This window comes from Lichenostomus cassidix, chromosome Z, assembly GCF_008360975.1.
Source record: "Lichenostomus cassidix isolate B80296 chromosome Z, HeHo_3.0, whole genome shotgun sequence".
Lineage (NCBI taxonomy): Eukaryota > Metazoa > Chordata > Aves > Passeriformes > Meliphagidae > Lichenostomus > Lichenostomus cassidix.
The window spans coordinates 36,788,022-36,804,726 of NC_139511.1; the positions used below are offsets into that span (position 1 = coordinate 36,788,022).

Sequence of the window (16,705 nt, forward strand, 5' to 3'; positions counted from 1 at the left end):
TACCTACTTGTTTCCTCAAGCTGCCCACTTGCTCAGGCTGCATTTCTGGTTAGACCTTTGTTTCCAGAGCTTTTTCTTTCCCTATTGTGTGCAAGGCATGGGCAATGGGGTACAGCTAATTCCCTCCTAAAGGAGAAAACACAGAGACAGCAGCAGCTGCAAACACCTCCCAGAAAAGCTGCAGACAGAAAATGGCTGTCAGCAAAATGGTGTTTTACTCTACTTGCAGCAGAAAGTGTATGACGAGGAATGCATCCTCACTGAGGGGCCAAGGGACTCACCAAGTCACGCCCTCATGATGGTCTGCCTTTACTCTGAGGAAGTGATGCAGTAAGCAGCACAGGAAAGTAGATGGTGATCCTTGCCTAACTACATGGATACAGTTTTAATTTTTCATCTGATTTTTCAGTTATAAGCTACATCCAGAAAAGAATCACTGAGATCCTAACCAGATGCTGGCCTGATGAAGTAAGTGGGAGATAGTCCAGCATTGGGCTTTCTAATGCTGTTCAGAGTAGAACTGCCACTGTGTTTGGAAAGGACTGAATTAGGGATGGGAGGGGAAAAAAAAAACCCTTACAAAATGCTGTATTTTATTCAGAGAGGGCTGCCTATGAAACAGAAGTCAAATGAAACCTAAGGGTAAAAGCATACCTATACAGATCCCTGTGTTGTCATAGCCAGATACAATCACAGAATACACTGGATTGGAAGGAACCCACAAGCATCACTGAGTCCATCTCTTGGAGGGACGTATCATTTGAAAAGACATTACTCCTGTAATGGTTTAGTTACAGTAAGTTTGGAAATAGATTTTTTTAAAAATTTATTCACTATAATTAGATTCTAAAAATTTCTTCTCTCAGGAACTCAATATAGAAACAGCCAACTTGAGAGAATGGTGGATAAAATGAACAGTAACACTGGTGATTTGTTGGTTTTTTCTGTTAGGCTTTTGATAAGCCCTATTAAAAACTTATACATGGAGGATCTACTGCTCTGGCTGGATCTCTACAAATCTATGGGGCCTGATAGGACTCATCCAAGAATCCTCAAAGAGCTGGCTTATGTCATCACAAAATGTCTCTTTTGAGTGGTCTTGGGAATCTAAAGGTCCCAGCTGACTGGAAGCTGGCAAATGTCTCGATTTTCAAGAAGGGCAAGGAGGAGTTTGGAAACTACAGGCCTGTCAGTCTCGCTTCAGTGCCTGATAAAGTTAGGGAGAAGATTATTCTGGGGGTATTGAAAACCACCTGACAGACAACCCAGTCATGGGTCACAGCCAGTGCAGTTTTGCAAGGAAGGTCCTTTTTATCAAACCTGATTTCCTTTTCTGACAAGGTAACCCACCCAGGATTGATCAAGGGAAGCGAATTGATGTGATCTTTTCAGATTTCAGTAAAGTTTTTGATACTTGCTCTCACAGGATCCTTCTGGACAAAGTGCTCAGCCCACAGGTGGACAAACACATCATGTGATGATATGAGCAGCTGGCTCAGGGGTCAGGCACAAAGGGTTACAGGGAATGGGGTGACATCAGCCTGGGGACCTGTCACTGGTGGGGTTCCACAGGGCTCCATCCTTGGCCCTGTGCTCTTCAGCATCTTCATAAATGACCTGGGCACAGGACTGGAAGGGACACTGAGCAAGTTCACAGATGATACAAAACTGGGAGGAGCTGTTGACTCCTCGAGGGCAGGGAGGCCCTGCAGAGAGACCCCAACAAATCAGGGGTCTGGGCAAACACCAACCATATGAAGTTCAACAGGGGAAAGTGCTGGATTCTGCACCTGGGATGGGCAACCCTGGGTGTATGGACAGATTAGAGAATGAGATGCTGGAAAGCAGTGCCATGGAAAGGGACCTGGGGGTCCTGGTCAGTGACAAGCTGAACATGAGTCAGCAGTGCCCTGGCAGCCAGGAGGGCCAACCCTGTCCTGGGGGCATCAGGCACAGCATGGCCAGCTGGGCAAGGGAGGGGATTGTCCTGCTCTGCTCTGCACTGGGGCAGCCTCAGCTCGAGTGCTGGGGGCAGCTTTGGGTGCCACAATATAAAATAGACATTAAGCCATCAAAGAGGATCAACAAAGTTGGTGAAGGACCTTGAGGGGAAGCTGTATGAATAGTGGCTGAGGTCACTTGGTCTGCTCAGCCTGGAGAAGAGGCAACTGAGGACAGACCTCATTGCAGTCCACAACTTCCTCAGAAAGGGAAGAGGAGGGGCAGGCACTGATCTCTCCTCTGTGACAGCCAGTGACAGGACCTGAGGGAATGGCCTGAAGCTGTGTCAGGAGGTTTAGGTTGGATATTAGGAAAAGATTCTTCCCCCAGAGGATGGTTGGGCACTGGAACAGGCTCCCTAGGGCAGTGGTCACAGCACCAGCCTGACAAGTTCAAGAAGTGTTTGGACAATGCTCTCAGGGACATGGTGTGACTTGGGGATGGTGCTGTGCAGGGCCAGGGTTTGAATTCAACAATTTTTGTGGGTCCCTTTCAATTCAGCTCATTCTGTGACTCTGTAAATAATTATATGGTTCCCTTCCAGTGCTTTCTGCATGATTCTGAAGGATTTTAAAATAAGTGTAATGCTTATATCATATTAATGACCCTACCATACAACACATCCATGAGACTCCTCTCTGATGAGTTATGGTGACAGTAACTGTTCAATGTCACTTTAGCTTTCTTAATCTAGAGCCTCAGTCTATTTCACATTGCTTGGAAGTAGCAACAAAAGGCCCTATAAACCCCGATAAAGGGCCAGGACTGCCACCTCTTTGCCATTTTTTAGGTTGTTTGATGTTTGTGTTTTATTTTCTGTTCATTTTCTCAGTTGCTACTACGCAACTGTATATCACAAAGTTGTCGTGAGAAGAAATGTTTAAGTTAGTAGTGCTGAGACAGACTGGAAGAGCTGTAGCAAAGAAACTAAACTACTGCTGTACTCAATATTTAAAAAAAAGAGGCAAGCAGATAGATTTGAAAGAAGAAAATTTGGTGATATTTAAAAAGGTGTGGAATATCTTACTTGCTCTGTAGTTTTAACAGTACTGGCTATGAAGAGGCTTACAATATATTTAATTTCTGCACGTTTTGTGCATGAGTCTTATCCAGCTCTGCATTTTTTTCCTTATGCAATGGAAAAAGCAAAAAGCAAGCTGGTTTCCTTTGCTGGCCTTTGCAGAAAAACCTGTGAAATGAAGCGTAACTCTCTTATGAATGGGATCCTGTAGTAACTACATCTGTGAGTGTCACTGCATTAGAAGTCATTGTGGTGTCTCAGCATGTTCTTGGACAATTTCCTAACTCTTGCTGCATTTGAAAGGAGTCGCTGAGTGTCCCATAATTCAGGTTTTGACACTGCATGCCTGGAAAGGGGGAGATCAGAAAATGTAGTGAGGTGAAAAGGAACAGCACTCTTTGTACTGAATTCACTGTTGAGGCAGGCTTTTACTTTAGATTCTGAGCACAAAAACTTTAAAAAAAAATTAACACATTTATTTTTCTTGTTAACATCCATTAACTAATTACTTTCAGGTGCTTTTCTCCTGCTGCAAAAGCAGAAATTGAGTCTTTCTTTTCCCCAAGTTTGTAAATTAATGTTAACCACTGTGCAATGGAAAGACTACACACTTAAAAAAATAATTTATTTTTACAAGAGGATTTGATGTAAAACAATAGCGTACAAGGGAAATAAATTCACAGATTTTTGTGGTTTAAATTCTTACTCTCTGAAAGAAACAAGACGTCTTCTAGAAATGTAGTGCTTCACTGATCAGGAAAGCAGAGATACACTTGACATATCACTGTGCAAAAGGAGTAACACAAGGGTATGAAAGATGCTTTCAGAAAATGAGACATCTGACATTTCTGGTAAAATTTAACCTAAACATGACAGAGAGAGAATGCTGAATTTTGTTTTTTATTCAGTCCCATCCCAACACCAGGATGACAGCAAGTAATTTTCTACAGTTTATTTCTGCTTCTATCTAATTTCATGAGCCCCACCCCAGCCCCTGCTGATTTTATATTGAGGTTTTTTTAATATGACATAGAAGTTACAAACAAAATTTTAAATTTTGACACACAATACAGTTTCCACAATTTTCACAATGCCCAAATTAATAAAATTATTTAAATCAAGAGTCTTTGGCATCTGCAAAATGGAATGATTGTAATACCAAAGAGCAAGAATAAAACCCAAACTTCCTGTATCAAAGAATTACCTAAAGCCAGAGTCACATGTGTGTGTGAGTAGTTTGTTTTGTGTGCTTGTGTTCTCAGTTACAGTGAGCCTCTAGAAATACAGAAAGGTAAACATTTCTGTCAGCTGATTGTTTTAACAGTCACATAATCCTTCCTTTGATGTCCTGGGTCAATGAAATCCTAGTACCATCAGGGTTTAGTAGAAGATCTATTAATAGAGTTTCTCTGTGATCTTTTCCTGCAATGGAAACAGCATTTAAAGTTATTACTCTATCACAATAAAGTAATATCTGTGTGTTCTTGATTGCCCCAGCTTTCCAAATTTTTGGGTTACCAGTGGAGTGTAACTGTAGTTACAGAGTTAACAATGATTTCTTTAGCTTCCTAGAGCTACCACAACAAAGTCTGGAGAAGACAGGGAAGATCCATGGTGGAAGCACGTTGTCAGTTATTAGCAGGTTACTCTGAAAATAATGTTGGAGGCAAGTTACCAGAGCAAATCTGTGTGATGTGCTACATATCCACATACCTTCTCATTAGCCAACAGTCCTCTTAACAGTACTGAGGTAGCTTTTCCACCTTGGGCCATTTATTGTTTAACACCAGGATATCATAATGTGTACTGATTCATTTTTGAGAGGAAACAGCAACATTTCCCAAAGGCTCTTAGGAAAGGTACATCTTTTTTTTGCTCTAGGGCTCGACTCCTGTTCCTGCTGAACTGAGCCAGTGTGTAAAATCAGAACTGATATCAGCTCAGTAGGCACCGGAGGACGGGTCCATCAACAGCCTGGAACAACAGCAGCAGCCGTAAGTTGTTTCCGACTGGAGCTGCCACCATTTCCTGCAAACGACACACAGTGCTAAGCTACAACTGCAGAGAGATCATAACAGCATCCATTACAGAGAAGACTACAAAACAAAAACTTTATTGTTTAATTTCAGGTTAAAGTCACAAACATTATTTCCTCTGACCTTTAGGAAAGCACGGTAACCAAATTACTGTAGGCAATACCTCACATTTGCAGTCAGACTGAGAACTTGAGTTTAAGTTTACTCTCAACTAAAACTAAAATTCTTTGGTCCTCCCCAGGTTGCCTCTGCCTCTTATCCTCAATCATCCTTATCATCCTTGGACACATGCATTCATCACAAATCTGCCCATTCAGCAGCAAGGTATCTCAGCCAGCAAACGCTCTCTGCCCTGCAGAGTCTCCTCTCCCTTCTCTTCAGGTGCAGAACTTAGCCACTGTGAACAAAGAGGAAAACAATCACTGTTCACCAATCAGCTAAGCTCTGCACCTGGCCAGAGAGGTCTCCGTCTCGGCAGAGATAGTTTCCGGAGGAGGTTCTTCCACGATGCTCTGCTGCTTTCCTCTCTTTTTGGTGGGTTTGGCTTTTTTTTTTTTTTTGGGTTTTTTTTTTTTGGTTTTTTTTGTTTGTTTGTTTGATAGATGGAGAGGATTCCACGCTGTGCATGCATCAGACAGTTAATGGTGAGTTTCATGCTAGCAGCTGCGGTCATGGCTGCGTGGTAATCCCTGGCAATGTGATTTTAATCTTAAGTCACAAATCATCATGCCAGGAACCCAAACAGCCACAACATTAAAAGAAAGCTGTGCAGTCACACAGAGTATTGTACTCAGTATCTTTAGATTTTATGTTATAGGTCACCATGCACTTCCACTCAATCTGCAAAGTCAAACGGGTAATTCTAGACTATTGCTAACATCTTCATACCACGTAATTTTCCTCTGCTAGGTACTTACCATCAGAAACTTGTAGAAATTTTGATTTTATTATTGAAGGAACTGAAGGAAAACAGTTCCAAGTACAGCAGTACCAGAACAAGCTGCATCTCCATGTTTCTGGCCTTCACACACTTGAAGACACCTACCAGATTAAGCATTGTTGAACATAACTCCAGTTCCTGGGGGTCCTTGGTAATTGGGAGTACACAAGAGAGGCTCTTTAGCCCTAACTGTTTTAAAAGGTGGCTCCCCTACCCAATAAGTGATATCCTGGCATTCTACAGTCTGACAAAACTTTCCCAATAAAGTTTTCTTGGCAGGTACAGTTCTTGTCTATACAGATGAACATGGCTTTTCATAAACAAACTTGATTTCATAGTATCTGTCATTGGCTGTATTTCATATAAACATAGTAAACAGCACAAAATCAAGTGGAACTCACTGTCAAACACTGCTAGAACAGAAGAAAAGTAAGACTTCTCCTTGTTACCAATTAGATTATAATGTTTTTGCTAAATTAGAATACTGAATTTTGATATCACAAATCAACTCTAAAGTTATGTGAACAACCAAGGCAATCAGTCTGTCGGATGAGTTTATATGATTAATCAAAAATCTGAGGTATGCTGTACTGGAAGAAACTTTCATACCAATCTTAATGGGTTATATGTTAAACATGCATATGCAGATACCATAAGGCTTCCTCCGACTGCTCAAACAGACCGAGAAATGGAAAGTATCTTGGCAAATTTATAGCCTACGGCAATCTCTATTCCATAAATATTTTTGCAAATCTGCTTCTTCTCTGGTGATTCCACTCCTTTAATTTCATAAATGAGCTAGATCCTTCATGTTAAGGCTACTTGTCTTACCTCATTGTCTACCTTCAAAACCTCAATACCCTTAATACAAAAACATTTGAACTATCAGCTTGTTCTCACATGATTCATATTTGCTTCCAAGTCCACAGTTTCGTATTTCCACTGTGGGATCAGGCTCTTTTCAAAGACCATGCTGCCTGTCAAGTAAACATGCAGCTCTATTAAACAGAAGTGTCCCTTGCACAATTGAAATTTTTTAAGTAAAGTTAAGAATACAGAATGGGAAACAACTGTAGGTGGAGCCTGGCCTTCTCTGGCCATTTGGACTTGTCTCTTGTACAGTCCATTACAACAATGCCATTCTCCATGTTCTCCAGCTATGCCTACATGTATACAACTCACTGCTCCCACAGCTGGGCTTAAGAAAAAGGAAAAAAACAAGCCAACAAGATATGTAACAAGAGTCACTTCTCAGCTTAAGTACCCACAAGCTGTTGGTATGCCAAAATTTACCACATTTAGTGAGTTCATTCTTTCTGTATGAAGCAAAATCAGGCTGTTAAGATTAAAATGAAAAATCACCTCTTCAGAATAACATCTCTGCCACCACTTTGGCTGAGGTTGCATCCATATGTTCTTGTGCTGCAGCAAAGCATTTCCGTGCAAGTTCCTGTTGTTTTGCATCTTCATTCACCATTAATTCGCCATAGAGATACACACCCATAGCCTGAAAGAAGAGCATAACACACAGGCATCCTACCACCAGTAATGATTAGTTAGCTGGCTTTTTTGCCATTGACCTCCTAGTATTCATTTAAATTAAAAACAAAACAAAACAGACAATCCAAAACACAGAAAATACCCTGTACTCTTTAAAGCTTATTCTCCCCCACAGAAGAGCTAATTTTCTCTGTGTCTCTTTAGCCAAAGGATGGCTGTATATATGCTGTGTTGACTGTGTAAAAACAGATTTTTAATGTAAGAGATCTGTGTTATGTCATGACAAGAAAATAATTCCTCATTCCACTTTCCTTTCCACTTTTCAAGTTCTTTTACCTACTACCTGATTTTTTTTTCCAAATGTCCCTTAAGAAAAAAGCTTCTCCTTCCTTCAGTAGGATACACATTTTCTTTCCAATTGGTATGCTTACACACACATCCATGAACAAAGACTGAAGCAGTCCACTCTAAAATTCCCATTTGGCAATTCTGTAACTGGACATCAACTAAATATGATCATGTCTGTGTTTGACTCCCCTGTACATTTCAGATACAGCTCAACATGCACAAATTCTGGTTGGGTACAAAGGCAGACTTTTCCCAACTATTTATTCTGGACATTGCAGCTATAAAAAGAGGCAATGGGGCTCCTGGGGGAAGATCTGTGCCCCTTTAACCACTGCCAGCAAAGCACCGGCTAACTTGACAGGAAACATATTGGAGACTGCCTTTTCTTTTCTGATGATACTTTTTTTCCAGCTAATTACAGGAACTTAGTAAATGTTAAACTGCATTTACCAAAAGAAAATTACACATATGACAAAATATTAGCAGCTTAGCATGCTGACTTCTACTGTTATTGTTTGAACACATGCAGGAGAGGGAAAATTTGGATAGCATTGAGAAAATACAATTTTTCATTATATTCTTCACAGTTTCTAGCAGTGGCTGGTGAGCCTTATAAAAATCCTTCAACCAGAAGGGAAATTAAAAGTTTAACAAAGACTGAAGTAAAAGAAAAAAGTCTCAGAGAGGCAGAAACCTGCCAGACTCCTTGCTAATTCCCTAAGCATGCTCTCTGACATCAAGAGAACCAAAACCTCAGACTTGCAAGGTTTGCAACTGCACCAGGGTCTGGCAGCCACACAAGTGGCCTTGGAGCTGGGCTCCAGTTGCTCTCATTTAAAATGTAAAAATGTTGAAATTTTGTTACTAATAGGAATTACCTTCTCTACCCAGCATTAATAATTCTGCCCCAGGCCTAAACATTAACATGCAGTGAACACACTGATATTTTGTAGAACTTCAAAGGATTTAAATAGTCCATTTGCATTTTTTCCCAGACTTTTAAAAAACCATGTTATATGATCAGTAAGGACATGCAACTGCTCTGATTTAACTGGTTATCACAACAGAAGCTGGTTGTGCCATTAGCTGTATGCACTGCTGAAGTAAATGAAATGATTACATTAAAAGTTGCAAAAATTCTTTCCCTACCCTGCAGAAAATGTCTTTACTTGGCATATCTATTCCAAATATAATGCAATTCTGTATGATTTTATCAACTCAAGGATTTCCCAAACACCTCAATCCCAAGTTTTGCTGGTAGGTATCTCCATCCTGTCATAAAATACAAATATGCAGAATATCCATAACTCCTTATGAAATAATGTTCTTTTATGTCTTTTTTTGTTTGCTTTAATACAGAGCTTACCAAGAGCTCTGGGGCCTGTTTATTGGCTGAGATATAAATAGGAGGTATACTTCCGATCTAGAGGAAAGCATGACAGACTGCAATAATTCTATTGTTGCCTGAAAGCACAAAATCCTCATTGGCTGTAAATGACTTTGTTCATTGTCAGCATAAAAGGTAAAGACATTAGTATCTTGCCTAGATTTTGATGTATCTTCACCATTTTCTATTTTTTACTTACATTTTAAATATTTAAAATTCATCCTAGGCAGTGAATGTCTCGATTTTGCAGGTTTTATAGTGAATAAAAATGAATAAAAGTGAAATATAAAAGAACAAGGCAGAGTATAATTAGAATTGTAAGTTCACAATGGCCTACATGAAAGGCCATAGTAAGGCCATCATGTATGTCCAGCCTTTTAAGGCCTTCAGAATCTTCTGTTAAGATGTCCCTACCCATGGAGAGCCAGCATTCCCTGGATGTACCCTGTTGTGCTATACTTTGGGCTGTCATCTGCAAAACTGAAGTTACCACAGCACTGACTGCATTACACCTACCTCATACCTACACATATTGACATTCACAGCCAGATTTGCCTTCCTCATCCTGCAAAAGGAACCTGCTGAGAAGTATCTTCCTAGCACCCCTGCTACCTCTGGCTTCCATGAAATGCAAGGAGAGGAGGAATTCTATCCTATTTCACCACATGACAGAAGATTAGCATCTTTAAATGGGGTAGAATAATAGCCCTACTCTATGTGGCTTCCTTAAACTGCAATGTTTAGAGGAAAACAGAAGAAAAAAATGAATACACAGCCAAGTTTTTGACAAACTGCAGCAAGAAAATATATTAAAATATTTTTTTTTTGTTTCAGCCTAAGGGTGTTAAAAAGCTGATTGTTTTCAAGATGCTAGTTAAATGTAACTTACCTGATCCTCTCTGAGGAATCTCTCAACATCTCCATACCCAGGCTCATATTTGTGTTTAATGACAAGTTCACACCACCGATGACGAACCTTTGGGAAGAAAAATAAAACTAGGTTTAAAGAAAAGAAAAAGGAAAAAGAAAAAGAAACTGTATTTTATCTGTGTGAGTGTTGATAACATATCAGTACCAGTTAGGCTTTGCTGTCTTTGTTGGGTTTGGATTTTTTGGCAGGTTGGCGTTTTTCCCCCAGCAGCCTGGCAAGTCAGACAGCTGGGCAGAGGAGCTAGCACTCTGTGAACCTCAGCCTGGGCTTTGGAAACCCAAAGACAAACTCCTGATTCTGTGCTAGTAATCTAACCCAGATACAGGCACACAGCATCATCTTGTGTGCATCTTCACTGCCACTGTTTCCAGTCTGGACTTTCTTTCTTTTAGGTTAGGCTAGATGTTATTTCTTTCATATTGTTAAAAGGGAGGTGTGGGGGGAGGCATTACCACTGCAAAGGTCTGGAAAAGTCACAAGATATATTCGATAATTTCCCCTATGCAAGTATATCATACAAGGGACAAAAGATTTAAATGCAATTCTGTACCAGTATTAAATCCATGCCAAAAGGATGAAAGTTAGATATCAACCCATGAAACAGGGAGCTTTCAGCTAAATTAATCAGTTTTGCTAGTAACAGATTTTAAGCATGTTGTAAAGCATTTAAAATTTGTCTGCATTTAAAAAGCTGTCATGCTGTTTTACCAATACACATTGACAAAAACAGTTATTGACACACTGCAACAAAGTTTTCAACCAAATTACAACTGAAAAAAAGTTTTTATTTAAATAGTATGAACATGGATTACGTGTTGGTCTTTGTGTTGTTGTCTTTACATTTCTGACTTTGTTCTTAGCGACTCTTGTGGCGTGTCAACTCACTCTCCAGCAAGGCTTGCCTGACTGTAGGCAGTGATCAGCCTAACATTTTATATTCCATTAGCAGTTCAGCACTCATAGTAAAGGAAAACAGTTAAGTGGAATAACTCCCAATCCTTCTGTTTCAGCCTTTTCTTTTACCATCTTTCAAAAGACAGAACACCTAATGAAAATCACCTTTCACAGTAAGAGTAAAATCTTAGCAGTTCTATTAGTTTTCAAAACTGAGTCCAAATTGTGCTTATATCAAGTAACTGAGTATGAACCTTTTTCTGAATGACAGATGTAGTGATAACACTGAGAACGGAAGACAGAAAGGGAAGAAGGGGGAAAACACACACTTATATGTACTGTTGCTTTTGGAAATAAGGTTTTGAAAATAATTTCCTTTTCATCCTAGTCCCTGCCAAATTTATATCATGTTAATCCTATTTGCATAATTAACAAGTGATAAATGCCCACAGGTCCTGTGTGCTTGATACCTCTTGACAGCTGACCCCTTATACAGAATAGTTTGAACACACCTTGTGAAAATAAAAAGCTGCAAGGTTTTGGGGTTGGGTGGATTTTGCACCCACTGCATGTAAGATAATGAATAGCTACAGTGCTGTGCATGATAGGGGATAATTGCTGTCCCTTGCAGCTTTTTGCTGACAAAATAGCAGCTGTTAGAATTCCTGCTAGTGGAACCAGAACTGAATTTACAAAGGAAATAGCTTTTCAAGATTGAATGCACTTTGCTGTAGATGCCCATATTCTTAATGTAGACCTTCAAAACCCTACCAGCTGCTGCTGTTTCTCCCTGGAGATACTAAATGTTTCTCCAGTAAATCTTCCCGGGTAATCCAACTTTGTCATGGGGTGTTTCTCAAAGCACCGAGCAGCTCCTTGCCTAGATGAAACTACCCAGGCTCAAAATTTAACCATACACCTCCCCTATCTGTAAGGTGAGTTAACCAAACAGAATATATACACATTTAAAAGACTGTAGATGCACTTTACTTCGTGCATTCTTCCCTATATAACAAACAAATAAAAAAAAGCCCAAACAGAATTCCTTATGTACTGTCATAGCAACGATGAGAAACATAAGGGTGAGAAAGGGACTGTGGTCCCCTCCTGTGATCACTGTTCTTCTGCATCTCATGATTCAGCAGTTACAGCACTTACCCAGGAGTTAAGCAATCCAATCCAGCTTCTGTGGCTGTGCAAGATCTCAAACTGTCCCTTCAGTGAGAATATTTCAACAGCAGATTATAAAGTATTCTGGGATGAGGCTCTCTTCATACCCCCTGGTGGAGCTGGTTATTTCCCATGAGATTATTAAAATACTGATCTAAAGGGGGAGTCACAAGACTTTAGGGAGCACATTTTTGAGTACTCTTGATAAGACGTAAGGACGAGGCTTAGGGAGCACAGAAGTGAAGGTGTTCATGTGGTCTTACTTCCTCACGTACTAATGTTCTGTGTAACACAGAACTCGACTGTGCCTGCACCCTTGACTGTTCCTTCCTCCACAGGGTTTCTGTCCTTGGCAACTAACATCTATTCACATAGTTAAAAAGAAAAATATTTATTTGTTGAGTGAGATCTGAGACAGCACACACTTTTCTTTCTCTCTTTTGCCTTTTCCCCTTCTTTTTCCCTTCTTTTTCCCAGGGTGAGTACAAATCCTGGCACATTCCCAGATCTGAAATACTGGCACTTTGCCAGCTGGGGCAATAGCAGCATGCCTGTTATCCTCAGATTACACATTTGCCTCCTGTCTTCCAAAAGCCCCAAATGTTCCCGTGGCAGAGCAAACTGCAGGGGAACCAATGGCTGCTGAAGGACCTGTGAAAGCATCAGCTCAGTCACCCCTGCTGGCTCTCCTGTGACTCGTATGAGGCCCCAGAAAACAGAGCACAGAAACCAAGGCTGGCTCTCAGAGCAAGAGGGGCAGGAGGGGCTCTGCACAATGTGGACTGAAACATATTGGTTACATTCCTGCCCCCAATGCCATATGGTGTGTAGACGGTTGTATTGCTCAAACTGCAGCTAAAACAGTTTTTCAGACACATGCACTATAAAGAAGCAATTTTTCTATGATCCTCCATAGCCCTAGGCTGATTCCACAAACCTAAGAATTTTAGTCACATAAGAGTAGGGTGGAAAAAAAAAATCAGTTCCCAGCATCTCATCCAATGCTTAGAGCGGCAAGAGCAAAATGGGCCCCACAGCTTCACAGACTAATGAATGAGTCATGTGAACAGGCACTTTTAACAAAACAGTCTCAAAAGGAAATTTTGAAAACCAAGTAGCTTGTGGTAGGACTGAGCTAACCATACCGCATCCTGTGTATGCTCTTCTTGGCTCTTTTCCTCCCAGGAGCAAATACTCAGTGGCAAAAATAAGAATTCATTAGTCCTCTCACAGTTTTCTCTCTGCACATTTCTCTGCGCTCGTCTACAGTTCAGAGATGCACACCATATGTTGTCTTGGCTGCTTACACCATAAACAATATAAACTAAACCTGAAAAGTAATTTACAGCAATCCATCCTGTTATTGCTGGCAGAAAGCACACAGGACTTTGCTGGATCTGAAGCAACACCTTTAACTGCTCACCCACCCACACACACTCTCTCTTACTAGTTTGGCAGCTGCAAGGACACACATGCCAAAGTTGGACATGCAATTTATTTTCTCAGAATATAGATACCTCTGTGATACCAGGCTGAGAGCCGGCCTCCCGAGCCCAGGACTGATGGCCGGCACTCTGAAGGATGGGGAGAGGTGGGGCAGAGGAGTGATGGTGGCCTGCTGGAACCTCAGATTCCTTGTGGAATTTAGGAGCAACAGTTTATACAACAAATTCCAGGGGTCTCATAATATATTTTAATGTAATTTTTGAGAAGAATACACACTATTGCCAGTATTGTTTGTAATTGCCAGTATTGTTTGTAACTCAAACATTACCTGCATTTTGTCAACTCAGTGGAATACACCGAGACACCAAAACTTTGCTTGGTCTGTTTTCAGATAATGCAAGCTGCTGCATGAAATTATTTAAGGAGGAAAAAAACTTATATAAAATATTGTAATTATCTAGCTCTAAGACAGTCCCTTTGTTTTAGCAACCTTGGCCAAGACCTTTTGGGAAATCGTGCTTGAAGCTGGTAAGACTACAGCCATGTAAGGTACCAGATACGTGGCTTGACTCTCAAAAGAAAAGCTTCCAGTGACATACACCCCTGATAAAAATATTTTTAAGCTATTTTGAACATGTCTTAAATTAAAGATATACTAATGTTTTCTGACTCAGGTGATAAATTATTTTGCCTAATTCATGTTATTCTCCCCTGCCCCACACAATCACAGAATCATAGAATCCCAGAATGGAATGTGTTGAAAGGGACTTCAAAGATCATGTAGTTTCAACTCTCCTGCCATAGCAGGGACACCTTCCACTAGAATAGGCTGCTCAAAGCCTCATTCAACCTTGGTCTTGCATGGGACAACTTCCAGGGATGGGGCATCCAGAACTTCTCCAGGCAACCTGTTCCTGTGCCTCACCACTTTCAGAGTAAAGAACTTTTTCCTAATATCTAATCTGAGGTGACTCTCTTCCAGTCTCAAACCATCCCTCCTTGTCCTGTCACGACATGCTCTTGGAAATAGCTCCTCTCCATCTTTCTTGTAGGCTCCCTTCAGGAGCAGGATAGCTGCAATTAGGTCGCTCCAAAGCCTTATTTTCTCTAGGCTGAACAATCCCAATTCTTCAGCAGTTCCTCAAAGGAATCACAGAATCACAGCTGAGTTGGAAGGAACCCTTAGGAATTAATTAAGGATAATTAAATCCAACTCTCAGATTGCTCCACCCCTCTAAAAACTTTGTGGCCTCCTCTGGACTCACTCCAACAGGTCCATGTCCTTCCTGTGCTGGGACCCCAGAGCTGGATGCAGTGTTCCAGGTGGGGTCTATCAGAGCAGAGCAGAGGGGCAGAATTCCCCCCTGGACAATCATACAAGCCTAAAACAAACATCCTTATAGAAAGCTTTATATGGTACAATGTAATATCTTGCTCATGTTCTCAATCACATGCATGCAAGCAAAAAGCCAGTATTTTACTTCTGAGGTCTACCAATAAGATTTAAAAAACAAGTAATTTAAACCATGCCTTTATTAAAGGGAGAAAAAAACTTAGACTTTACTAAGCCTTTGATCTGCAGAATGGGAGACGAACTTCAGGGAAAATGAGTACATTTTGCTAATAGCTGGATCCAATTTAAAAGGCGCCATGAAACAACAAATCTAAATCACTGAACAAAAGCAACATAGTTAAAGATCTTAGAAAATGAGATCATTTGAAATAGAGTAAGAGCTATTGTCCAACAAAATGGAACCTTTATTAAAGGTATGAGGCATATGTGATCTTTACAAAACACAGGTTCAGACCCTACTGAAAATATCATTTGAACAAATTGACTCTTAAATGTTAATCAAAGAGTTTCAGAGGTCAGACTCCAGTCTAGTTCACAGAGGAAAAAATACAGAGAATATTTTCCAAAGAACCAAGCTGTGCTACTACAGATTAAATTTTATTAACAATAAGGAAGCATTCCAGAGCACTGGAATGCTGCTCTGTTCCATCTGAAAGCAGTTATTGCCAGTCTCTTCCTATCTACAGATAAATTGGATTCTAATATTAGATCATTTGCCTACATAATTAAGGAACAAATGTTGCAGGACAATATCTGAGCTAAAAAACAGGTTTTCCAGTTGTTTAGCATGGAAGAATTACAATTTAAGAATTTCTAATTTTACAGTGCATTTAATGACTTCCCCCCCATCTTTCTTAGCTGAAATAGTTATTCTTTAATACACGAGTGTTTTTTCATACTGTATAGTCTGAATTCCAAATGGGCACTCCTATCTTTTATGCCACAGTAAACACATAGTTTAGAATGTGAATTTGATTTCATTGAAACTTGCCCAAGTGAGGATGCTGAAGCAGCTCACCAGGAGCAATGAAACAGCTGTTTGTGTTACAACTGTGTTGACAGAGCATTGGTTTGGCAATCTGAAAGAGTGTACTCAATAGCAAAAAACCTACCAGATTCAAACAGAATGTATTCATCATTTTTACCAGGATTCTGTAATTGTGATTATTCTGTCTGCCAAAGGTTTGTCAGGAGACTGAGTAAAGGAGCTATTAGCTTAAATTAGTTGTATTTTAGACCAAAAACTGGACCTTTCATAGCCCAAGTTTTTCTCTCAGCTCTTGTAGTGCTTGCTCTGACAGTACTGCAGGGCCAAGAAACCGAGGGGCAGATCAGCACCACAGCAGCAGCAATCTTTAAGGAAACCTTTATTCCTGAAACCCTCATGGTGTCAAGGTTTGGCTGATGTTTCTCACAGTGCAGTGCTCTGCCTCAGTACAAAACCTTTAACTTTCCAGAGCTACGGCCAAAATGATGATAGCACTTCAAATTTAAAAAATTTGGTAGCCTTACTCATGCTGTATTTTTTTTTTTTTTGAGTACTAGAATGAAGTGCTGTTCAGTAGCTGGACCTGAGGCAGACTGAGCTCACAGAGCTCCACCATGCTTTGTGTTCAACATCACTGATGGTATAGGCAGCCCCAGGTTGTACAGGCAGATTGTGGCCATTCCTGCCAC

The 16,705-nt window shown here is 40.4% G+C and overlaps 1 protein-coding gene across 5 annotated transcripts in view; it reads right to left on the bottom strand.

Annotated features, from left to right (window-relative positions):
- Window positions 1-3,631: 3,631 nt before the first annotated feature.
- The window catches only part of AOPEP (aminopeptidase O (putative)), a 191,480-nt gene continuing 178,406 nt past the window's right edge, over window positions 3,632-16,705 (bottom strand). For all 5 annotated transcript variants that reach the window (XM_085043637.1, XM_085043636.1, XM_085043633.1 and 2 more), the window contains 3 exons: window positions 10,123-10,209; window positions 7,361-7,505; window positions 3,632-4,444 (listed from right to left, as the gene is read on the bottom strand). In XM_085043637.1, the coding sequence (XP_084899763.1) occupies window positions 7,365-7,505; window positions 10,123-10,209 (228 nt within the window). In that variant the 3' untranslated portion in view covers window positions 3,632-4,444; window positions 7,361-7,364. The remainder of the gene's footprint in view (window positions 4,445-7,360; window positions 7,506-10,122; window positions 10,210-16,705) is intronic.